The sequence below is a fragment of the Ptychodera flava genome, chromosome 2, assembly GCF_041260155.1.
Source record: "Ptychodera flava strain L36383 chromosome 2, AS_Pfla_20210202, whole genome shotgun sequence".
Taxonomy (NCBI): domain Eukaryota; kingdom Metazoa; phylum Hemichordata; class Enteropneusta; family Ptychoderidae; genus Ptychodera; species Ptychodera flava.
Genome location: NC_091929.1, coordinates 20,786,785 through 20,812,118, shown reverse-complemented (window position 1 = coordinate 20,812,118; position 25,334 = coordinate 20,786,785). Strand labels below are relative to the sequence as shown.

Genomic DNA, 25,334 nt, shown 5'->3' with positions numbered 1-25,334 from the left:
AACAAAGGGTCTATGGGATTAGCAGCCTGCGATCTATCTTTGAATAATTAAGAGGTGTTAATGGGTCGGGGACGGAATGAAGCTGGACCTGATCGACTGCACAACGTCGGTTAATAGACATGTGCATGCGGGTATACGGTAATAATGTTTTCGGATTACAAGTTATTTCGGATTACCCGCGAGTCCATTTTTAGAAATAAAAGTGTTACAACTATGTTGAGAAGAATTCGTCAAAATGGTTTTAAAGTACTTTTTACATATTGGTAGCGAGATTCGATGCAACTAGAAGTCTGCAGGGAGTCAGTATGTTGCTGTATAGTGACAAAGTTTCGAATAGAAATCCGAAACACATACCGCTGCAGTTCCAGACTTAACAGCAGTTGACATCACAGAGTTGTTTACATTCCGCAATCGTCCGTGTATCTCCGAATTTTCCCTCGTTTTTACAGTTTTTTAACCGTCTGAATATTTTCTGTGCGAGGAGTGCTCCATGATTCTGTAAAGTATGTATGTTAACTACTGAAATGTTGTTGTTTGAAAACTGTGAACGGCCACATTTACGAGGACAGCGTTCAGCTTTGTGTAAATGCATGTCTACCTTACCGCTTCTGACTCCATCAACCGATGGATAGTCCCGATTTATCGCGAAGTTTCTCCTGACAGCGAAAGTCAGTGTTACAAATGTATTTTCTAGTACTTTGCGGATGTAAACATGTGTAGCTTATCCGAACTTTGGTGTTTCTTCAGGCTAAAACAGTACCAAAATGTTAGAGGTCGTGTATTTGAGCTCCGATGGAGTAGTCATTTTTGTGTTCCCTGATTTTCGTCAAATGTTGCGTGACAGATGAAATAAAGGTCAGGTTTTCGTTTCGCAGGACTGGGGAAGTGTAAACCTGTCTAACTTGTAAATGTTTGTTGTTATCGGAGATTTTTATGGTAGGGAATGTAAACTTATATTGTCGATATCTAGCAAGAGTTTTCTGTAGCGTCTATGGCTAAATGTACACTGTTTTTATCGTCTGGTTTTTTCCCGTTGGCTTCGGCTTGAATCCAAAATGTGATCTTCATCGTTACCAGAACATTCACCATGACTAGTATCAAAAACCCTCAAAATTCTCTGTGTCATTACTCGGAACGTGCCATGCAAGAGCAAAGTGTACATATTAGAACGTCAGTTTGATCGTTAATGAGATTCAGTGTTAAGTACGAAGTATTGTTGTCGGGGACCGCTTGGCAAATAAACTTTAATGTATTCCAAGATAGATCGCACAAAGAAACCTCAGCAGTTGCCTGTCCCGTTTTTCTCGAGAGTCTATGAAAAAATGTAAAATTTTCTCTCTTTTTCCTGTGTTGCCGTAAAGGTGTTTTTGAGGTCAAAGGTCAAATAGCGTCCAATAACACCTAAAGTTATTGTACTCTGCGTCAAAGTTATTGGACTTTGCATCTTCTGATACCGAAACTTCCTGTATGAAGAAACTCCATAGGTTACAGACGCAGGTGTATAATAATATCATATAAAGTATGATCTCATTTTTACATGTCTAATTTGTCTTGCAGGACCAAATGCAGCAGTTCTTCAAATAGATGATAGCAACATTGATGGTGGTAGTATTGCTGTTACATGGTCTGAAGTAGGTGGGGAGTTAGATTATTATGCTGTGTCCTGCTCTGATGGTGGTACTGCTAACCCTGCCAAAGTACAAGAGGGTGGAACCCTTGCAGCCAAATGTGAAGGGTACAGTACAGCAGGAAGTGCACAGAATATTACAGTAGTTACTGTGAGTGGAACTACAAACAGCAGTGATGTAGATATGACTATAAATACAAGTAAGTGTACTTGTGACAATCATTTTGAAATAAAAATAATGGTATGAAATTTCAGAAGTATTATCATCAAAAATATTGTCTCATTTTGTACATGTCTAATTTGTCTTGCAGGACCAAATGCTGCAGTTCTTGAAATAGATGACAGCAACGTTGATGGTACTAGTATTGCTGTTAGATGGTCTGAAGTAGATGGGGACTTAGATTATTATGCTGTGTCCTGCTCTGATGGTGGTACTGTAACCCTGCCATAGTACAAGAGGGTGGAACCCTTGCAGCCAAATGTGAAGGGTACAATACAGCAGGAAGTGCACAGACTATTACAGTAGTTACTGTGAGTGGAACTACAAACAGCAGTGATGCAGAAATGACAATAAATACAAGTATGTGTAATTGGTACTATCATTTTGAAATAAAAATAACGGTATGAAATTTCAGAAGTATTATCTTCAAAAATATTGTCTCATTTTGTACATGTCTAATTTGTCTTGCAGGACCAAATGCTGCAGTTCTTGAAATAGATGACAGCAACGTTGATGGTACTAGTATTGCTGTTAGATGGTCTGAAGTAGATGGGGACTTAGATTATTATGCTGTGTCCTGCTCTGTTGGTGGTACTGCTAACCCTGCCATAGTACAAGAGGGTGGAACCCTTGCAGCCAAATGTGAAGGGTACAGTACACCAGGAAGTGCACAGACTATTACAGTAGTTACTGTGAGTGGAACCTCAAACAGCACTGATGCAGAAATAACAATAAATACAAGTATGTGTACTTGGTACTATCATTTTGAAATAAAATTAAAAATAATGGTGTGAAACTTTAGAAATAATATAAGGTTATTCCCAAAATACCGGGATTTATGTCCGAGTACATCATGCAGCTGAGGTATTGTCCTCAAGGCTACGCGTCTCGGACAATACCAAAGCGTACAATGTAGTGGGACATAAATCCCGTTATTTTGGGAATAACCTTATTATTATACAACTTTTTAGTCCAACTTCAAAGGGACAAAGTCGGCCATTTTTCATGAATTTTGTTTGATGCAAGATACTTCTTATATTGTTTGACATGTTGAAAGATACTTAATGAATGATTGACCATGCATATATTCAACCCAGGTTTTAGACACGATACATGAAACTATCGTGAAAATGAATTAATGGTCATGTCTATTAATTCATTTTCGTGATGGTTTCATTTAATTTGCCTAAAACTGGGGTCAAATATATGGTATGCTTGGTCACCCATTCATTAAGTATCTTTCAACATGTCAAGCAATGTAAGAAGCATCTTGGATCAAACAAAATTCATGAAAAAATGGCCGACTTTGTCCCTTTAAAAGAAAAAAAGTTGAAATTCAGGCGTCTTTTAGATTCCTGTTGTGCACTGTACTGAGCAATCGCGAGCAGACTGGGAACGTGTTGAGCGCGTCTGCTAAGCGCACAGAACAAAATTTCAACCCGCACTGCGCAGTGCACATGGTAGAAATTGTACGACAGCAGCATAATTTCACTCAAATTCACAGGGTTTGGACTGATCATGAATTGATTTGTGAAGTACTGAATGCTGAAAAGTATTAATTTTTGTAAAAAATCATAGACTCTCGAGAAAAATGGGACTGGCAACTGCGATAGAGAACAAAGGGTCTATGGGATTAGCAGCCTGCGATCTATCTTTGAATAATTAAGAGGTGTTAATGGGTCGGGGACGGAATGAAGCTGGACCTGATCGACTGCACAACGTCCGGTTAATAGACATGTGCATGCGGGTATACGGTAATAATGTTTTCGGATTACAAGTTATTTCGGATTACCCGCGAGTCCATTTTTAGAAATAAAAGTGTTACAACTATGTTGAGAAGAATTCGTCAAAATGGTTTTAAAGTACTTTTTACATATTGGTAGCGAGATTCGATGCAACTAGAAGTCTGCAGGGAGTCAGTATGTTGCTGTATAGTGACAAAGTTTCGAATAGAAATCCGAAACACATACCGCTGCAGTTCCAGACTTAACAGCAGTTGACATCACAGAGTTATTTACATTCCGCAATCGTCCGTGTATCTCCGAATTTTCCCTCGTTTTTACAGTTTTTTAAACCGTCTGAATATTTTCTGTGCGAGGAATGCTCCATGATTCGGTAAAGTATGTATGTTAACTACTGAAATGTTGTTGTTTGAAAACTGTGAACGGCCACATTTACGAGGACAGCGTTCAGCTTTGTGTAAATGCATGTCTACCTTACCGCTTCGGACTCCATCAACCGATGGATAGTCCCGATTTATCGCGAAGTTTCTCCTGACAGCGAAAGTCAGTGTTACAAATGTATTTTCTAGTACTTTGCGGATGTAAACATGTGTAGCTTATCCGAACTTTGGTGTTTCTTTAGGCTAAAACAGTACCAAAATGTTAGAGGTCGTGTATTTGAGCTCCGATGGAGTAGTCATTTTTTGTGTTCCCTGATTTTCGTCAAATGTTGCGTGACAGATGAAATAAAGGTCAGGTTTTCGTTTCGCAGGACTGGGGAAGTGTAAACCTGTCTAACTTGTAAATGTTTGTTTGTTTATCGGAGATTTTTATGGTAGGGAATGTAAACTTATATTGTCGATATCTAGCAAGAGTTTTCTGTAGCGTCTATGGCTAAATGTACACTGTTTTTATCGTCTGGTTTTTTCCCGTTGGCTTCGGCTTGAATCCAAAATGTGATCTTCATCGTTACCAGAACATTCACCATGACTAGTATCAAAAAACCCTCAAAATTCTCTGTGTCATTACTCGGAACGTGCCATGCAAGAGCAAAGTGTACATATTCAGAACGTCAGTTTGATCGTTAATGAGATTCAGTGTTAAGTACGAAGTATTGTTGTCGGGGACCGCTTGGCAAATAAACTTTAATGTATTCCAAGATAGATCGCACAAAGAAACCTCAGCAGTTGCCTGTCCCGTTTTTCTCGAGAGTCTATGAAAAAATGTAAAATTTTCTCTTCTTTTTCCTGTGTTGCCGTAAAGGTGTTTTTGAGGTCAAAGGTCAAATAGCGTCCAATAACACCTAAAGTTATTGTACTCTGCGTCAAAGTTATTGGACTTTGCATCTTCTGATACCGAAACTTCCTGTATGAAGAAACTCCATAGGTTACAGACGCAGGTGTATAATAATATCATATAAAGTATGATCTCATTTTTACATGTCTAATTTGTCTTGCAGGACCAAATGCAGCAGTTCTTGAAATAGATGATAGCAACATTGATGGTGGTAGTATTGCTGTTACATGGTCTGAAGTAGATGGGGAGTTAGATTACTATGCTGTGTCCTGCTCTGATGGTGGTACTGCTAACCCTGCCAAAGTACAAGAGGGTGGAACCCTTGCAGCCAAATGTGAAGGGTACAATACAGCAGGAAGTGCACAGACTATTACAGTAGTTACTGTGAGTGGAACTACAAACAGCAGTGATGCAGAAATGAATATAAATACAAGTATGTGTACTTGGTACTATCATTTTGAAATAAAAATAATGGTATGAAATTTCAGAAGTATTATCATCAAAAATATTGTCTCATTTTGTACATGTCTAATTTGTCTTGCAGGACCAAATGCTGCAGTTCTTGAAATAGATGACAGCAACGTTGATGGTACTAGTATTGCTGTTAGATGGTCTGAAGTAGATGGGGACTTAGATTATTATGCTGTGTCCTGCTCTGATGGTGGTACTGTTAACCCTGCCATAGTACAAGAGGGTGGAACCCTTGCAGCCAAATGTGAAGGGTACAGTACACCAGGAAGTGCACAGACTATTACAGTAGTTACTGTGAGTGGAACCTCAAACAGCACTGATGCAGAAATAACAATAAATACAAGTATGTGTACTTGGTACTATCATTTTGAAATAAAATTAAAAATAATGGTGTGAAACTTTAGAAATAATATAAGGTTATTCCCAAAATACCGGGATTTATGTCCGAGTACATCATGCAGCTGAGGTATTGTCCTCAAGGCTACGCGTCTCGGACAATACCAAAGCGTACAATGTAGTGGGACATAAATCCCGTTATTTTGGGAATAACCTTATTATTATACAACTTTTTAGTCCAACTTCAAAGGACAAAGTCGGCCATTTTTCATGAATTTTGTTTGATGCAAGATACTTCTTATATTGTTTGACATGTTGAAAGATACTTAATGAATGATTGACCATGCATATATTCAACCCAGGTTTTAGACACGATACATGAAACTATCGTGAAAATGAATTAATGGTCATGTCTATTAATTCATTTTCGTGATGGTTTCATTTAATTTGCCTAAAACTGGGGTCAAATATATGGTATGCTTGGTCACCATTCATTAAGTATCTTTCAACATGTCAAGCAATGTAAGAAGCATCTTGGATCAAACAAAATTCATGAAAAAATGGCCGACTTTGTCCCTTTAAAAGAAAAAAAGTTGAAATTCAGGCGTCTTTTAGATTCCTGTTGTGCACTGTACTGAGCAATCGCGAGCAGACTGGGAACGTGTTGAGCGCGTCTGCTAAGCGCACAGAACAAAATTTCAACCCGCACTGCGCAGTGCACATGGTAGAAATTGTACGACAGCAGCATAATTTCACTCAAATTCACAGGGTTTGGACTGATCATGAATTGATTTGTGAAGTACTGAATGCTGAAAAGTATTAATTTTGTAAAAAATCATAGACTCTCGAGAAAAAATGGGACTGGCAACTGCGATAGAGAACAAAGGGTCTATGGGATTAGCAGCCTGCGATCTATCTTTGAATAATTAAGAGGTGTTAATGGGTCGGGGACGGAATGAAGCTGGACCTGATCGACTGCACAACGTCCGGTTAATAGACATGTGCATGCGGGTATACGGTAATAATGTTTTCGGATTACAAGTTATTTCGGATTACCCGCGAGTCCATTTTTAGAAATAAAAGTGTTACAACTATGTTGAGAAGAATTCGTCAAAATGGTTTTAAAGTACTTTTTACATATTGGTAGCGAGATTCGATGCAACTAGAAGTCTGCAGGGAGTCAGTATGTTGCTGTATAGTGACAAAGTTTCGAATAGAAATCCGAAACACATACCGCTGCAGTTCCAGACTTAACAGCAGTTGACATCACAGAGTTATTTACATTCCGCAATCGTCCGTGTATCTCCGAATTTTCCCTCGTTTTTACAGTTTTTTAACCGTCTGAATATTTTCTGTGCGAGGAATGCTCCATGATTCGGTAAAGTATGTATGTTAACTACTGAAATGTTGTTGTTTGAAAACTGTGAACGGCCACATTTACGAGGACAGCGTTCAGCTTTGTGTAAATGCATGTCTACCTTACCGCTTCGGACTCCATCAACCGATGGATAGTCCCGATTTATCGCGAAGTTTCTCCTGACAGCGAAAGTCAGTGTTACAAATGTATTTTCTAGTACTTTGCGGATGTAAACATGTGTAGCTTATCTGAACTTTGGTGTTTCTTCAGGCTAAACAGTACCAAAATGTTAGAGGTCGTGTATTTGAGCTCCGATGGAGTAGTCATTTTTTGTGTTCCCTGATTTTCGTCAAATGTTGCGTGACAGATGAAATAAAGGTCAGGTTTTCGTTTCGCAGGACTGGGGAAGTGTAAACCTGTCTAACTTGTAAATGTTTGTTGTTATCGGAGATTTTTATGGTAGGGAATGTAAACTTATATTGTCGATATCTAGCAAGAGTTTTCTGTAGCGTCTATGGCTAAATGTACACTGTTTTTATCGTCTGGTTTTTTCCCGTTGGCTTCGGCTTGAATCCAAAATGTGATCTTCATCGTTACCAGAACATTCACCATGACTAGTATCAAAAAACCCTCAAAATTCTCTGTGTCATTACTCGGAACGTGCCATGCAAGAGCAAAGTGTACATATTCAGAACGTCAGTTTGATCGTTAATGAGATTCAGTGTTAAGTACGAAGTATTGTTGTCGGGGACCGCTTGGCAAATAAACTTTAATGTATTCCAAGATAGATCGCACAAAGAAACCTCAGCAGTTGCCTGTCCCGTTTTTCTCGAGAGTCTATGAAAAAATGTAAAATTTTCTCTTCTTTTTCCTGTGTTGCCGTAAAGGTGTTTTTGAGGTCAAAGGTCAAATAGCGTCCAATAACACCTAAAGTTATTGTACTCTGCGTCAAAGTTATTGGACTTTGCATCTTCTGATACCGAAACTTCCTGTATGAAGAAACTCCATAGGTTACAGACGCAGGTGTATAATAATATCATATAAAGTATGATCTCATTTTTACATGTCTAATTTGTCTTGCAGGACCAAATGCTGCAGTTCTTGAAATAGATGACAGCAACATTGAGTGGTGGTAGTATTGCTGTTACATGGTCTGCAGTAGATGGGGAGTTAGATTACTATGCTGTGTCCTGCTCTGATGGTGGTACTCCTAACCCTGCCAAAGTACAAGAGGGTGGAACCCTTGCAGCCAAATGTGAAGGGTACAATACAGCAGGAAGTGCACAGAATATTACAGTAGTTACTGTGAGTGGAACTACAAACAGCAGTGATGTAGATATGACTATAAATACAAGTAAGTGTACTTCTGACAATCATTTTGAAATAAAAATAATGGTATGAAATTTCAGAAGTATTATCATCAAAAATATTGTCTCATTTTGTACATGTCTAATTTGTCTTGCAGGACCAAATGCTGCAGTTCTTGAAATAGATGATAGCAACATTGATGGTAGTAGTATTGCTGTTACATGGTCTGAAGTAGATGGGGACTTAGATTACTATGCTGTGTCCTGCTCTGATGGTGGTACTGCTATCCCTGCCATAGTACAAGAGGGTGAACCCCGTGCAGCCAAATGTGAAGGGTACAGTACACCAGGAAGTGAACAAATGATTACAGTAGTTACTGTGAGTGGAACTACAAACAGCAGTGATGCAGAAATGACAATAAATACAAGTATGTGTAATTGGTACTATCATTTTGAAATAAAAATAACGGTATGAAATTTCAGAAGTATTATCTTCAAAAATATTGTCTCATTTTGTACATGTCTAATTTGTCTTGCAGGACCAAATGCTGCAGTTCTTGAAATAGATGACAGCAACGTTGATGGTACTAGTATTGCTGTTAGATGGTCTGAAGTAGATGGGGACTTAGATTATTATGCTGTGTCCTGCTCTGTTGGTGGTACTGCTAACCCTGCCATAGTACAAGAGGGTGGAACCCTTGCAGCCAAATGTGAAGGGTACAGTACACCAGGAAGTGCACAGACTATTACAGTAGTTACTGTGAGTGGAACCTCAAACAGCACTGATGCAGAAATAACAATAAATACAAGTATGTGTACTTGGTACTATCATTTTGAAATAAAATTAAAATAATGGTGTGAAACTTTAGAAATAATATAAGGTTATTCCCAAAATACCGGGATTTATGTCCGAGTACATCATGCAGCTGAGGTATTGTCCTCAAGGCTACGCGTCTCGGACAATACCAAAGCGTACAATGTAGTGGGACATAAATCCCGTTATTTTGGGAATAACCTTATTATTATACAACTTTTTAGTCCAACTTCAAAGGGACAAAGTCGGCCATTTTTCATGAATTTTGTTTGATGCAAGATACTTCTTATATTGTTTGACATGTTGAAAGATACTTAATGAATGATTGACCATGCATATATTCAACCCAGGTTTTAGACACGATACATGAAACTATCGTGAAAATGAATAATGGTCATGTCTATTAATTCATTTTCGTGATGGTTTCATTTAATTTGCCTAAAACTGGGGTCAAATATATGGTATGCTTGGTCACCCATTCATTAAGTATCTTTCAACATGTCAAGCAATGTAAGAAGCATCTTGGATCAAACAAAATTCATGAAAAAATGGCCGACTTTGTCCCTTTAAAAGAAAAAAAGTTGAAATTCAGGCGTCTTTTAGATTCCTGTTGTGCACTGTACTGAGCAATCGCGAGCAGACTGGGAACGTGTTGAGCGCGTCTGCTAAGCGCACAGAACAAAATTTCAACCCGCACTGCGCAGTGCACATGGTAGAAATTGTACGACAGCAGCATAATTTCACTCAAATTCACAGGGTTTGGACTGATCATGAATTGATTTGTGAAGTACTGAATGCTGAAAAGTATTAATTTTTGTAAAAAATCATAGACTCTCGAGAAAAATGGGACTGGCAACTGCGATAGAGAACAAAGGGTCTATGGGATTAGCAGCCTGCGATCTATCTTTGAATAATTAAGAGGTGTTAATGGGTCGGGGACGGAATGAAGCTGGACCTGATCGACTGCACAACGTCCGGTTAATAGACATGTGCATGCGGGTATACGGTAATAATGTTTTCGGATTACAAGTTATTTCGGATTACCCGCGAGTCCATTTTTAGAAATAAAAGTGTTACAACTATGTTGAGAAGAATTCGTCAAAATGGTTTTAAAGTACTTTTTACATATTGGTAGCGAGATTCGATGCAACTAGAAGTCTGCAGGGAGTCAGTATGTTGCTGTATAGTGACAAAGTTTCGAATAGAAATCCGAAACACATACCGCTGCAGTTCCAGACTTAACAGCAGTTGACATCACAGAGTTATTTACATTCCGCAATCGTCCGTGTATCTCCGAATTTTCCCTCGTTTTTACAGTTTTTTAACCGTCTGAATATTTTCTGTGCGAGGAATGCTCCATGATTCGGTAAAGTATGTATGTTAACTACTGAAATGTTGTTGTTTGAAAACTGTGAACGGCCACATTTACGAGGACAGCGTTCAGCTTTGTGTAAATGCATGTCTACCTTACCGCTTCGGACTCCATCAACCGATGGATAGTCCCGATTTATCGCGAAGTTTCTCCTGACAGCGAAAGTCAGTGTTACAAATGTATTTTCTAGTACTTTGCGGATGTAAACATGTGTAGCTTATCCGAACTTTGGTGTTTCTTCAGGCTAAAACAGTACCAAAATGTTAGAGGTCGTGTATTTGAGCTCCGATGGAGTAGTCATTTTTTGTGTTCCCTGATTTTCGTCAAATGTTGCGTGACAGATGAAATAAAGGTCAGGTTTTCGTTTCGCAGGACTGGGGAAGTGTAAACCTGTCTAACTTGTAAATGTTTGTTGTTATCGGAGATTTTTATGGTAGGGAATGTAAACTTATATTGTCGATATCTAGCAAGAGTTTTCTGTAGCGTCTATGGCTAAATGTACACTGTTTTTATCGTCTGGTTTTTTCCCGTTGGCTTCGGCTTGAATCCAAAATGTGATCTTCATCGTTACCAGAACATTCACCATGACTAGTATCAAAAAACCCTCAAAATTCTCTGTGTCATTACTCGGAACGTGCCATGCAAGAGCAAAGTGTACATATTCAGAACGTCAGTTTGATCGTTAATGAGATTCAGTGTTAAGTACGAAGTATTGTTGTCGGGGACCGCTTGGCAAATAAACTTTAATGTATTCCAAGATAGATCGCACAAAGAAACCTCAGGAGTTGCCTGTCCGTTTTTCTCGAGAGTCTATGAAAAAATGTAAAATTTTCTCTTCTTTTTCCTGTGTTGCCGTAAAGGTGTTTTTGAGGTCAAAGGTCAAATAGCGTCCAATAACACCTAAAGTTATTGTACTCTGCGTCAAAGTTATTGGACTTTGCATCTTCTGATACCGAAACTTCCTGTATGAAGAAACTCCATAGGTTACAGACGCAGGTGTATAATAATATCATATAAAGTATGATCTCATTTTTACATGTCTAATTTGTCTTGCAGGACCAAATGCAGCAGATCTTGAAATAGATGATAGCAACATTGATGGTGGTAGTATTGCTGTTACATGGTCTGAAGTAGGTGGGGACTTAGATTACTATGCTGTGTCCTGCTCTGATGGTGGTACTGCTAACCCTGCCAAAGTACAAGAGGGTGAAAGCCTTGCAGCTAAATGTGAAGGGTACAATACAGCAGGAAGTGCACAGAATATTACAGTAGTTACTGTGAGTGGAACTACAAACAGCAGTGACGTTGTTGAGGTGATAAATACAAGTAAGTGTACTTGTGACAATCATTTTGAAATAAAAATAATGGTATGAAATTTCAGAAGTATTATCATCAAAAATATTGTCTCATTTTGTACATTTACTATTTGTGTTGCAGGACCGAAGGCAGCAGTTCTTGAAATAGATGATGTCAATGTCACCAGTAGTAGTATTGCTGTTACATGGTCTGCAGTAGATGGAGACTTAGATTATTATGCTGTGTCCTGCTCTGATGGTGGTACTGCTAACCCTGCCAAAGTACTAGAGGGTGAAAGCCTTGCAGCCAAATGTGAAGGGTACAGTACACCAGGAAGTGCACAAATGATTACAGTAGTTACTGTGAGTGGAACTACAAACAGCACTGATGCAGAAATAACAATAAATACAAGTATGTGTACTTGGTACTATCATTTTGAAATAAAATTAAAAATAATGGTGTGAAACTTTAGAAATAATATAAGGTTATTCCCAAAATACCGGGATTTATGTCCGAGTACATCATGCAGCTGAGGTATTGTCCTCAAGGCTACGCGTCTCGGACAATACCAAAGCGTACAATGTAGTGGGACATAAATCCCGTTATTTTGGGAATAACCTTATTATTATACAACTTTTAGTCCAACTTCAAAGGACAAAGTCGGCCATTTTTCATGAATTTTGTTTGATGCAAGATACTTCTTATATTGTTTGACATGTTGAAAGATACTTAATGAATGATTGACCATGCATATATTCAACCCAGGTTTTAGACACGATACATGAAACTATCGTGAAAATGAATTAATGGTCATGTCTATTAATTCATTTTCGTGATGGTTTCATTTAATTTGCCTAAAACTGGGGTCAAATATATGGTATGCTTGGTCACCCATTCATTAAGTATCTTTCAACATGTCAAGCAATGTAAGAAGCATCTTGGATCAAACAAAATTCATGAAAAAATGGCCGACTTTGTCCCTTTAAAAGAAAAAAAGTTGAAATTCAGGCGTCTTTAGATTCCTGTTGTGCACTGTACTGAGCAATCGCGAGCAGACTGGGAACGTGTTGAGCGCGTCTGCTAAGCGCACAGAACAAAATTTCAACCCGCACTGCGCAGTGCACATGGTAGAAATTGTACGACAGCAGCATAATTTCACTCAAATTCACAGGGTTTGGACTGATCATGAATTGATTTGTGAAGTACTGAATGCTGAAAAGTATTAATTTTTGTAAAAAATCATAGACTCTCGAGAAAAATGGGACTGGCAACTGCGATAGAGAACAAAGGGTCTATGGGATTAGCAGCCTGCGATCTATCTTTGAATAATTAAGAGGTGTTAATGGGTCGGGGACGGAATGAAGCTGGACCTGATCGACTGCACAACGTCCGGTTAATAGACATGTGCATGCGGGTATACGGTAATAATGTTTTCGGATTACAAGTTATTTCGGATTACCCGCGAGTCCATTTTTAGAAATAAAAGTGTTACAACTATGTTGAGAAGAATTCGTCAAAATGGTTTTAAAGTACTTTTTACATATTGGTAGCGAGATTCGATGCAACTAGAAGTCTGCAGGGAGTCAGTATGTTGCTGTATAGTGACAAAGTTTCGAATAGAAATCCGAAACACATACCGCTGCAGTTCCAGACTTAACAGCAGTTGACATCACAGAGTTATTTACATTCCGCAATCGTCCGTGTATCTCCGAATTTTCCCTCGTTTTTACAGTTTTTTAACCGTCTGAATATTTTCTGTGCGAGGAATGCTCCATGATTCGGTAAAGTATGTATGTTAACTACTGAAATGTTGTTGTTTGAAAACTGTGAACGGCCACATTTACGAGGACAGCGTTCAGCTTTGTGTAAATGCATGTCTACCTTACCGCTTCGGACTCCATCAACCGATGGATAGTCCCGATTTATCGCGAAGTTTCTCCTGACAGCGAAAGTCAGTGTTACAAATGTATTTTCTAGTACTTTGCGGATGTAAACATGTGTAGCTTATCTGAACTTTGGTGTTTCTTCAGGCTAAACAGTACCAAAATGTTAGAGGTCGTGTATTTGAGCTCCGATGGAGTAGTCATTTTTTGTGTTCCCTGATTTTCGTCAAATGTTGCGTGACAGATGAAATAAAGGTCAGGTTTTCGTTTCGCAGGACTGGGGAAGTGTAAACCTGTCTAACTTGTAAATGTTTGTTGTTATCGGAGATTTTTATGGTAGGGAATGTAAACTTATATTGTCGATATCTAGCAAGAGTTTTCTCTAGCGTCTATGGCTAAATGTACACTGTTTTTATCGTCTGGTTTTTTCCGTTGGCTTCGGCTTGAATCCAAAATGTGATCTTCATCGTTACCAGAACATTCACCATGACTAGTATCAAAAAACCCTCAAAATTCTCTGTGTCATTACTCGGAACGTGCCATGCAAGAGCAAAGTGTACATATTAGAACGTCAGTTTGATCGTTAATGAGATTCAGTGTTAAGTACGAAGTATTGTTGTCGGGGACCGCTTGGCAAATAAACTTTAATGTATTCCAAGATAGATCGCACAAAGAAACCTCAGGAGTTGCCTGTCCCGTTTTTCTCGAGAGTCTATGAAAAAATGTAAAATTTTCTCTTCTTTTTCCTGTGTTGCCGTAAAGGTGTTTTTGAGGTCAAAGGTCAAATAGCGTCCAATAACACCTAAAGTTATTGTACTCTGCGTCAAAGTTATTGGACTTTGCATCTTCTGATACCGAAACTTCCTGTATGAAGAAACTCCATAGGTTACAGACGCAGGTGTATAATAATATCATATAAAGTATGATCTCATTTTTACATGTCTAATTTGTCTTGCAGGACCAAATGCAGCAGTTCTTGAAATAGATGATAGCAACATTGATGGTGGTAGTATTGCTGTTACATGGTCTGAAGTAGATGGGGAGTTAGATTATTATGCTGTGTCCTGCTCTGATGGTGGTACTGCTAACCCTGCCAAAGTACAAGAGGGTGGAACCCTTGCAGCCAAATGTGAAGGGTACAATACAGCAGGAAGTGCACAGAATATTACAGTAGTTACTGTGAGTGGAACTACAAACAGCAGTGATGTTGAAGTGAATATAAATACAAGTAAGTGTACTTGTGACAATCATTTTGAAATAAAAATAATGGTATGAAATTTCAGAAGTATTATCATCAAAAATATTGTCTCATTTTGTACATGTCTAATTTGTCTTGCAGGACCAAATGCTGCAGTTCTTGAAATAGATGACAGCAACGTTGATGGTACTAGATTGCTGTTAGATGGTCTGAAGTAGATGGGGACTTAGATTATTATGCTGTGTCCTGCTCTGATGGTGGTACTGTTAACCCTGCCATAGTACAAGAGGGTGGAACCCTTGCAGCCAAATGTGAAGGGTACAATACAGCAGGAAGTGCACAGACTATTACAGTAGTTACTGTGAGTGGAACTACAAACAGCAGTGATGCAGAAATGACAATAAATACAAGTATGTGTAATTGGTACTATCATTTTGAAATAAAAATAACGGTATGAAATTTCAGAAGTATTATCTTCAAAAATATTGTCTCATTTTGTACATGTCTAATTGTCTTGCAGGACCAAATGCTGCAGTTCTTGAAATAGATGACAGCAACGTTGATGGTACTAGTATTGCTGTTAGATGGTCTGAAGTAGATGGGGACTTAGATTATTATGCTGTGTCCTGCTCTGTTGGTGGTACTGCTAACCCTGCCATAGTACAAGAGGGTGGAACCCTTGCAGCCAAATGTGAAGGGTACAGTACACCAGGAAGTGCACAGACTATTACAGTAGTTACTGTGAGTGGAACCTCAAACAGCACTGATGCAGAAATAACAATAAATACAAGTATGTGTACTTGGTACTATCATTTTGAAATAAAATTAAAAATAATGGTGTGAAACTTTAGAAATAATATAAGGTTATTCCCAAAATACCGGGATTTATGTCCGAGTACATCATGCAGCTGAGGTATTGTCCTCAAGGCTACGCGTCTCGGACAATACCAAAGCGTACAATGTAGTGGGACATAAATCCCGTTATTTGGGAATAACCTTATTATTATACAACTTTTTAGTCCAACTTCAAAGGGACAAAGTCGGCCATTTTTCATGAATTTTGTTTGATGCAAGATACTTCTTATATTGTTTGACATGTTGGAAGATACTTAATGAATGATTGACCATGCATATATTCAACCCAGGTTTTAGACACGATACATGAAACTATCGTGAAAATGAATTAATGGTCATGTCTATTAATTCATTTTCGTGATGGTTTCATTTAATTTGCCTAAAACTGGGGTCAAATATATGGTATGGTTGGTCACCCATTCATTAAGTATCTTTCAACATGTCAAGCAATGTAAGAAGCATCTTGGATCAAACAAAATTCATGAAAAAATGGCCGACTTTGTCCCTTTAAAAGAAAAAAAGTTGAAATTCAGGCGTCTTTTAGATTCCTGTTGTGCACTGTACTGAGCAATCGCGAGCAGACTGGGAACGTGTTGAGCGCGTCTGCTAAGCGCACAGAACAAAATTTCAACCCGCACTGCGCAGTGCACATGGTAGAAATTGTACGACAGCAGCATAATTTCACTCAAATTCACAGGGTTTGGACTGATCATGAATTGATTTGTGAAGTACTGAATGCTGAAAAGTATTAATTTTTGTAAAAAATCATAGACTCTCGAGAAAAATGGGACTGGCAACTGCGATAGAGAACAAAGGGTGTATGGGATTAGCAGCGTGCGATCCTATCAGGAATAATTAAGAGGTGTTAATGGGTCGGGTACGGAATGAAGCTGGACCCGATTGACTGTACAACGTCCGGTTCATAGACACTGCATGCGGGTATACGGTAATAATGTTTTCGGTTCACAAGTTATTTCGGATTACCCGCGAGTCCATTTTTAGAAAGAAAAGTGGTACCACTATTTTGAGAAGAATTCGTCAAAATGATTTTAAGGTACTTTTAACATATTTGTGGCGGGATTCGATGTAACTAGAAGTCTGCAGGGAGTCAGTATGTTGCTGTAAAGTGACAAAGTTTCGAATAGAAATCCGAAACACATATCACTGCAGTTCCAGACTTGACAGCAGTTGACATCACATAGTTGTTATCATTCCGCAATCGCCCGTCTTTCTCCGAATATTCCCTCGTTTTTGCAGTTTTTTAACCGTCGGAATATTTTCTTAACGAGGAGTGCTCCATGATTCGGTAAAGTATGTATGTTAACTACTGAAATGTTGTTGTTTGAAAACTGTGAACGGCCAAATTTACGAGGACAGCGTTCAGCTTTGTGTAAATGCATGTCTACCTTACCGCTTCGGACTCCATCAACGATGGATAGTCCCGATTTATCGCGAAGTTTCTCCTGACAGCGAAAGTCAGTGTTACAAATGTATTTTCTAGTACTTTACGGATGTAAACATGTGTAGCTTATCCGAACTTTGGTGTTTCTTTAGGCTAAAACAGTACCAAAATGTTAGAGGTCGTGTATTTGAGCTCCGATGGAGTAGTCATTTTTTGTGTTCCCTGATTTTCGTCAAATGTTGCGTGACAGATGAAATAAAGGTCAGGTTTTCGTTTCGCAGGACTGGGGAAGTGTAAACCTGTCTAACTTGTAAATGTTTGTTGTTATCGGAGATTTTTATGGTAGGGAATGTAAACTTATATTGTCGATATCTAGCAAGAGTTTTCTCTAGCGTCTATGGCTAAATGTACACTGTTTTTATCGTCTGGTTTTTTCCCGTTGGCTTCGGCTTGAATCCAAAATGTGATCTTCATCGTTACCAGAACATTCACCATGACTAGTATCAAAAAACCCTCAAAATTCTCTGTGTCATTACTCGGAACGTGCCATGCAAGAGCAAAGTGTACATATTCAGAACGTCAGTTTGATCGTTAATGAGATTCAGTGTTAAGTACGAAGTATTGTTGTCGGGGACCGCTTGGCAAATAAACTTTAATGTATTCCAAGATAGATCGCACAAAGAAACCTCAGCAGTTGCCTGTCCCGTTTTTCTCGAGAGTCTATGAAAAAATGTAAAATTTTCTCTTCTTTTCCTGTGTTGCCGTAAAGGTGTTTTGAGGTCAAAGGTCAAATAGCGTCCAATAACACCTAAAGTTATTGTACTCTGCGTCAAAGTTATTGGACTTTGCATCTTCTGATACCGAAACTTCCTGTATGAAGAAACTCCATAGTTACAGACGCAGGTGTATAATAATATCATATAAAGTATGATCTCATTTTTACATGTCTAATTTGTCTTGTAGGACCAAATGCAGCAGTTCTTGAAATAGATGATAGCAACATTGATGGTGGTAGTATTGCTGTTACATGGTCTGAAGTAGGTGGGGAGTTAGATTACTATGCTGTGTCCTGCTCTGATGGTGGTACTGCTAACCCTGCCAAAGTACAAGAGGGTGAAACCCTTGCAGCCAAATGTGAAGGGTACAGTACAGCAGGAAGTGCACAGAATATTACAGTAGTTACTGTGAGTGGAACTACAAACAGCAGTGAAGTTATTGAGACTATCAATACAAGTAAGTATACTTCTGACAATCATTTTGAAATGAAAATAATGGTATGAAATTTCAGAAGTATTATCATCAAAAATATTGTCTCATTTTGTACATGTCTAATTTGTCTTGCAGGACCAAATGCTGCAGTTCTTGAAATAGATGATAGCAACATTGATGGTAGTAGTATTGCTGTTACATGGTCTGAAGTAGTTGGGGACTTAGATTACTATGCTGTGTCCTGCTCTGATGGTGGTACTGCTGACCTTGCCATAGTACCAAAGAATGGAACCCTTGCAGCTAAATGTGAAGGGTACAGTACACCAGGAAGTGCACAGACTATTACAGTAGTTACTGTGAGTGGAACCTCAAACAGCACTGATGCAGAAATAACAATAAATACAAGTATGTGTACTTGGTACTATCATTTTGAAATAAAATTAAAAATAATGGTGTGAAACTTTAGAAATAATATAAGGTTATTCCAAAATACCGGGATTTATGTCCGAGTACATCATGCAGCTGAGGTATTGTCCTCAAGGCTACGCGTCTCGGACAATACCAAAGCGTACAATGTAGTGGGACATAAATCCCGTTATTTTGGGAATAACCTTATTATTATACAACTTTTTAGTCCAACTTCAAAGGACAAAGTCGGCCATTTTTCATGAATTTTGTTTGATGCAAGATACTTCTTATATTGTTTGACATGTTGAAAGATACTTAATGAATGATTGACCATGCATATATTCAACCCAGGTTTTAGACACGATACATGAAACTATCGTGAAAATGAATTAATGGTCATGTCTATTAATTCATTTTCGTGATGGTTTCATTTAATTTGCCTAAAACTGGGGTCAAATATATGGTATGCTTGGTCACCCATTCATTAAGTATCTTTCAACATGTCAAGCAATGTAAGAAGCATCTTGGATCAAACAAAATTCATGAAAAAATGGCCGACTTTGTCCCTTTAAAAGAAAAAAAGTTGAAATTCAGGCGTCTTTTAGATTCCTGTTGTGCACTGTACTGAGCAATCGCGAGCAGACTGGGAACGTGTTGAGCGCGTCTGCTAAGCGCACAGAACAAAATTTCAACCCGCACTGCGCAGTGCACATGGTAGAAATTGTACGACAGCAGCATAATTTCACTCAAATTCACAGGGTTTGGACTGATCATGAATTGATTTGTGAAGTACTGAATGCTGAAAAGTATTAATTTTTGTAAAAAATCATAGACTCTCGAGAAAAATGGGACTGGCAACTGCGATAGAGAACAAAGGGTCTATGGGATTAGCAGCCTGCGATCTATCTTTGAATAATTAAGAGGTGTTAATGGGTCGGGGACGGAATGAAGCTGGACCTGATCGACTGCACAACGTCCGGTTAATAGACATGTGCATGCGGGTATACGGTAATAATGTTTTCGGATTACAAGTTATTTCGGATTACCCGCGAGTCCATTTTTAGAAATAAAAGTGTTACAACTATGTTGAGAAGAATTCGTCAAAATGGTTTTAAAGTACTTTTTACATATTGGTAGCGAGATTCGATGCAACTAGAAGTCTGCAGGGAGTCAGTATGTTGCTGTATAGTGACAAAGTTTCGAATAGAAATCCGAAACACATACCGCTGCAGTTCCAGACTTAACAGCAGTTGACATCACAGAGTTATTTACATTCCGCAATCGTCCGTGTATCTCCGAATTTTCCCTCGTTTTTACAGTTTTTTAACCGTCTGAATATTTTCTGTGCGAGGAATGCTCCATGATTCGGTAAAGTATGTATGTTAACTACTGAAATGTTGTTGTTTGAAAACTGTGAACGGCCACATTTACGAGGACAGCGTTCAGCTTTGTGTAAATGCATGTCTACCTTACCGCTTCGGACTCCATCAACCGATGGATAGTCCCGATTTATCGCGAAGTTTCTCCTGACAGCGAAAGTCAGTGTTACAAAGTTATTTTCTAGTACTTTGCGGATGTAAACATGTGTAGCTTATCTGAACTTTGGTGTTTCTTCAGGCTAAAACAGTACCAAAATGTTAGAGGTCGTGTATTTGAGCTCCGATGGAGTAGTCATTTTTTGTGTTCCCTGATTTTCGTCAAATGTTGCGTGACAGATGAAATAAAGGTCAGATTTTCGTTTCGCAGGACTGGGGAAGTGTAAACCTGTCTAACTTGTAAATGTTTGTTGTTATCGGAGATTTTTATGGTAGGGAATGTAAACTTATATTGTCGATATCTAGCAAGAGTTTTCTGTAGCGTCTATGGCTAAATGTACACTGTTTTTATCGTCTGGTTTTTTCCCGTTGGCTTCGGCTTGAATCCAAAATGTGATCTTCATCGTTACCAGAACATTCACCATGACTAGTATCAAAAAACCCTCAAAATTCTCTGTGTCATTACTCGGAACGTGCCATGCAAGAGCAAAGTGTACATATTAGAACGTCAGTTTGATCGTTAATGAGATTCAGTGTTAAGTACGAAGTATTGTTGTCGGGGACCGCTTGGCAAATAAACTTTAATGTATTCCAAGATAGATCGCACAAAGAAACCTCAGGAGTTGCCTGTCCCGTTTTTCTCGAGAGTCTATGAAAAAATGTAAAATTTTCTCTTCTTTTTCCTGTGTTGCCGTAAAGGTGTTTTTGAGGTCAAAGGTCAAATAGCGTCCAATAACACCTAAAGTTATTGTACTCTGCGTCAAAGTTATTGGACTTTGCATCTTCTGATACCGAAACTTCCTGTATGAAGAAACTCCATAGGTTACAGACGCAGGTGTATAATAATATCATATAAAGTATGATCTCATTTTTACATGTTGAATTTGTCTTGCAGGACCAAATGCTGCAGTTCTTGAAATAGATGATAGCAACATTGATGGTGGTAGTATTGCTGTTACATGGTCTGAAGTAGATGGGGAGTTAGATTATTATGCTGTGTCCTGCTCTGATGGTGGTACTGCTAACCCTGCCAAAGTACAAGAGGGTGGAACCCTTGCAGCCAAATGTGAAGGGTACAGTACAGCAGGAAGTGCACAGACTATTACAGTAGTTACTGTGAGTGGAACTACAAACAGCAGTGATGCAGTAATGAGTATCAATACAAGTAAGTGTACTTGGTACTATCATTTTGAAATAAAAATAATGGTATGAAATTTCAGAAGTATTATCATCAAAAATATTGTCTCATTTTGTACATGTCTAATTTGTCTTGCAGGACCAAATGCTGCAGTTCTTGAAATAGATGACAGCAACGTTGATGGTACTAGTATTGCTGTTAGATGGTCTGAAGTAGATGGGGACTTAGATTATTATGCTGTGTCCTGCTCTGATGGTGGTACTGCTAACCCTGCCATAGTACAAGAGGGTGGAACCCTTGCAGCCAAATGTGAAGGGTACATTACAGCAGGAAGTGCACAGATTATTACAGTAGTTACTGTGAGTGGAACTACAAACAGCAGTGATGCAGAAATGACAATAAATACAAGTATGTGTAATTGGTACTATCATTTTGAAATAAAAATAACGGTATGAAATTTCAGAAGTATTATCTTCAAAAATATTGTCTCATTTTGTACATGTCTAATTTGTCTTGCAGGACCAAATGCTGCAGTTCTTGAAATAGATGACAGCAACGTTGATGGTACTAGTATTGCTGGTTAGATGGTCTGAAGTAGATGGGGACTTAGATTATTATGCTGTGTCCTGCTCTGTTGGTGGTACTGCTAACCCTGCCATAGTACAAGAGGGTGGAACCCTTGCAGCCAAATGTGAAGGGTACAGTACACCAGGAAGTGCACAGACTATTACAGTAGTTACTGTGAGTGGAACCTCAAACAGCACTGATGCAGAAATAACAATAAATACAAGTATGTGTACTTGGTACTATCATTTTGAAATAAAATTAAAATAATGGTGTGAAACTTTAGAAATAATATAAGGTTATTCCCAAAATACCGGGATTATGTCCGAGTACATCATGCAGCTGAGGTATTGTCCTCAAGGCTACGCGTCTCGGACAATACCAAAGCGTACAATGTAGTGGGACATAAATCCCGTTATTTTGGGAATAACCTTATTATTATACAACTTTTTAGTCCAACTTCAAAGGGACAAAGTCGGCCATTTTTCATGAATTTTGTTTGATGCAAGATACTTCTTATATTGTTTGACATGTTGGAAGATACTTAATGAATGATTGACCATGCATATATTCAACCCAGGTTTTAGACACGATACATGAAACTATCGTGAAAATGAATTAATGGTCATGTCTATTAATTCATTTTCGTGATGGTTTCATTTAATTTGCCTAAAACTGGGGTCAAATATACGGTATGGTTGGTCACCCATTCATTAAGTATCTTTCAACATGTCAAGCAATGTAAGAAGCATCTTGGATCAAACAAAATTCATGAAAAAATGGCCGACTTTGTCCCTTTAAAAGAAAAAAAGTTGAAATTCAGGCGTCTTTTAGATTCCTGTTGTGCACTGTACTGAGCAATCGCGAGCAGACTGGGAACGTGTTGAGCGCGTCTGCTAAGCGCACAGAACAAAATTTCAACCCGCACTGCGCAGTGCACATGGTAGAAATTGTACGACAGCAGCATAATTTCACTCAAATTCACAGGGTTTGGACTGATCATGAATTGATTTGTGAAGTACTGAATGCTGAAAAGTATTAATTTTTGTAAAAAATCATAGACTCTCGAGAAAAATGGGACTGGCAACTGCGATAGAGAACAAAGGGTCTATGGGATTAGCAGCCTGCGATCTATCTTTGAATAATTAAGAGGTGTTAATGGGTCGGGGACGGAATGAAGCTGGACCTGATCGACTGCACAACGTCCGTTAATAGACATGTGCATGCGGGTATACGGTAATAATGTTTTCGGATTACAAGTTATTTCGGATTACCCGCGAGTCCATTTTAGAAATAAAAGTGTTACAACTATGTTGAGAAGAATTCGTCAAAATGGTTTTAAAGTACTTTTTACATATTGGTAGCGAGATTCGATGCAACTAGAAGTCTGCAGGGAGTCAGTATGTTGCTGTATAGTGACAAAGTTTCGAATAGAAATCCGAAACACATACCGCTGCAGTTCCAGACTTAACAGCAGTTGACATCACAGAGTTATTTACATTCCGCAATCGTCCGTGTATCTCCGAATTTTCCCTCGTTTTTACAGTTTTTTAACCGTCTGAATATTTTCTGTGCGAGGAATGCTCCATGATTCGGTAAAGTATGTATGTTAACTACTGAAATGTTGTTGTTTGAAAACTGTGAACGGCCACATTTACGAGGACAGCGTTCAGCTTTGTGTAAATGCATGTCTACCTTACCGCTTCGGACTCCATCAACCGATGGATAGTCCCGATTTATCGCGAAGTTTCTCCTGACAGCGAAAGTCAGTGTTACAAATGTATTTTCTAGTACTTTGCGGATGTAAACATGTGTAGCTTATCCGAACTTTGGTGTTTCTTCAGGCTAAAACAGTACCAAAATGTTAGAGGTCGTGTATTTGAGCTCCGATGGAGTAGTCATTTTTTGTGTTCCCTGATTTTCGTCAAATGTTGCGTGACAGATGAAATAAAGGTCAGGTTTTCGTTTCGCAGGACTGGGGAAGTGTAAACCTGTCTAACTTGTAAATGTTTGTTGTTATCGGAGATTTTTATGGTAGGGAATGTAAACTTATATTGTCGATATCTAGCAAGAGTTTTCTGTAGCGTCTATGGCTAAATGTACACTGTTTTTATCGTCTGGTTTTTTCCCGTTGGCTTCGGCTTGAATCCAAAATGTGATCTTCATCGTTACCAGAACATTCACCATGACTAGTATCAAAAACCCTCAAAATTCTCTGTGTCATTACTCGGAACGTGCCATGCAAGAGCAAAGTGTACATATTAGAACGTCAGTTTGATCGTTAATGAGATTCAGTGTTAAGTACGAAGTATTGTTGTCGGGGACCGCTTGGCAAATAAACTTTAATGTATTCCAAGATAGATCGCACAAAGAAACCTCAGGAGTTGCCTGTCCCGTTTTTCTCGAGAGTCTATGAAAAAATGTAAAATTTGCTCTTCTTTTTCTGTGTTGACGTAAGGTGTTTTGAGGTCAAAGGTCAAATAGCGTCCAATAACACCTAAAGTTATTGTACTCTGCATCAAAGTTATTGGACTCCGCATCTTCTGATACCGAAAGTTACTGTACGAAAAAACTCCATAGGTTACAGACGCAGGTGTATAATAATATCATATAAAGTATGATCTCATTTTTACATGTCTAATTTGTCTTGCAGGACCAAATGCAGCAGTTCTTCAAATAGATGATAGCAACATTGATGGTGGTAGTATTGCTGTTACATGGTCTGAAGTAGATGGGGACTTAGATTATTATGCTGTGTCCTGCTCTGATGGTGGTACTGCTAACCCTGCCAAAGTACAAGAGGGTGGAACCCTTGCAGCCAAATGTGAAGGGTACAATACTGCAGGAAGTGCACAGAATATTACAGTAGTTACTGTGAGTGGAACTACAAACAGCAGTGATGCAGTAATGATTATCAATACAAGTAAGTGTACTTGGTACTATCATTTTGAAATACAAATACTGCTATGAAATTTCAGAAGTATTATCATCAAAAATATTGTCTCATTTGTACATGTCTAATTTGTCTTGCAGGACCAAATGCTGCAGTTCTTGAAATAGATGACAGCAACGTTGATGGTACTAGTATTGCTGTTAGATGGTCTGAAGTAGATGGGGACTTAGATTATTATGCTGTGTCCTGCTCTGATGGTGGTACTGTTAACCCTGCCATAGTACAAGAGGGTGGAACCCTTGCAGCCAAATGTGAAGGGTACAGTACAGCAGGAAGTGCACAGACTATTACAGTAGTTACTGTGAGTGGAACTACAAACAGCAGTGATGCAGAAATGACAATAAATACAAGTATGTGTAATTGGTACTATCA

General features: G+C 38.6%; 2 protein-coding genes across 2 annotated transcripts in view; both read left to right on the top strand.

Annotated features, from left to right (window-relative positions):
* The first annotated feature begins 3,538 nt into the window (after nucleotides 1–3,538).
* On the top strand, nucleotides 3,539–8,164 carry LOC139149356 (uncharacterized). The gene is made up of 4 exons (XM_070721081.1): nucleotides 3,539–3,572; nucleotides 5,028–5,297; nucleotides 5,409–5,678; nucleotides 8,112–8,164. Exons 1-4 carry the CDS (start codon nucleotides 3,539–3,541, stop codon nucleotides 8,162–8,164), a joined length of 627 nt encoding a protein of 208 aa, XP_070577182.1.
* Nucleotides 8,165–15,785: 7,621 nt separating this feature from the next.
* LOC139149346 (receptor-type tyrosine-protein phosphatase beta-like) overlaps nucleotides 15,786–25,334 on the top strand; it is a 47,766-nt gene continuing 38,217 nt past the window's right edge. Inside the window, exons 1-8 of the mRNA XM_070721068.1 lie at nucleotides 15,786–15,852; nucleotides 18,119–18,388; nucleotides 18,500–18,769; nucleotides 21,203–21,472; nucleotides 21,584–21,853; nucleotides 21,965–22,024; nucleotides 24,663–24,932; nucleotides 25,043–25,312. Of these exons, the coding sequence (XP_070577169.1) occupies nucleotides 15,786–15,852; nucleotides 18,119–18,388; nucleotides 18,500–18,769; nucleotides 21,203–21,472; nucleotides 21,584–21,853; nucleotides 21,965–22,024; nucleotides 24,663–24,932; nucleotides 25,043–25,312 (1,747 nt within the window). The remainder of the gene's footprint in view (nucleotides 15,853–18,118; nucleotides 18,389–18,499; nucleotides 18,770–21,202; nucleotides 21,473–21,583; nucleotides 21,854–21,964; nucleotides 22,025–24,662; nucleotides 24,933–25,042; nucleotides 25,313–25,334) is intronic.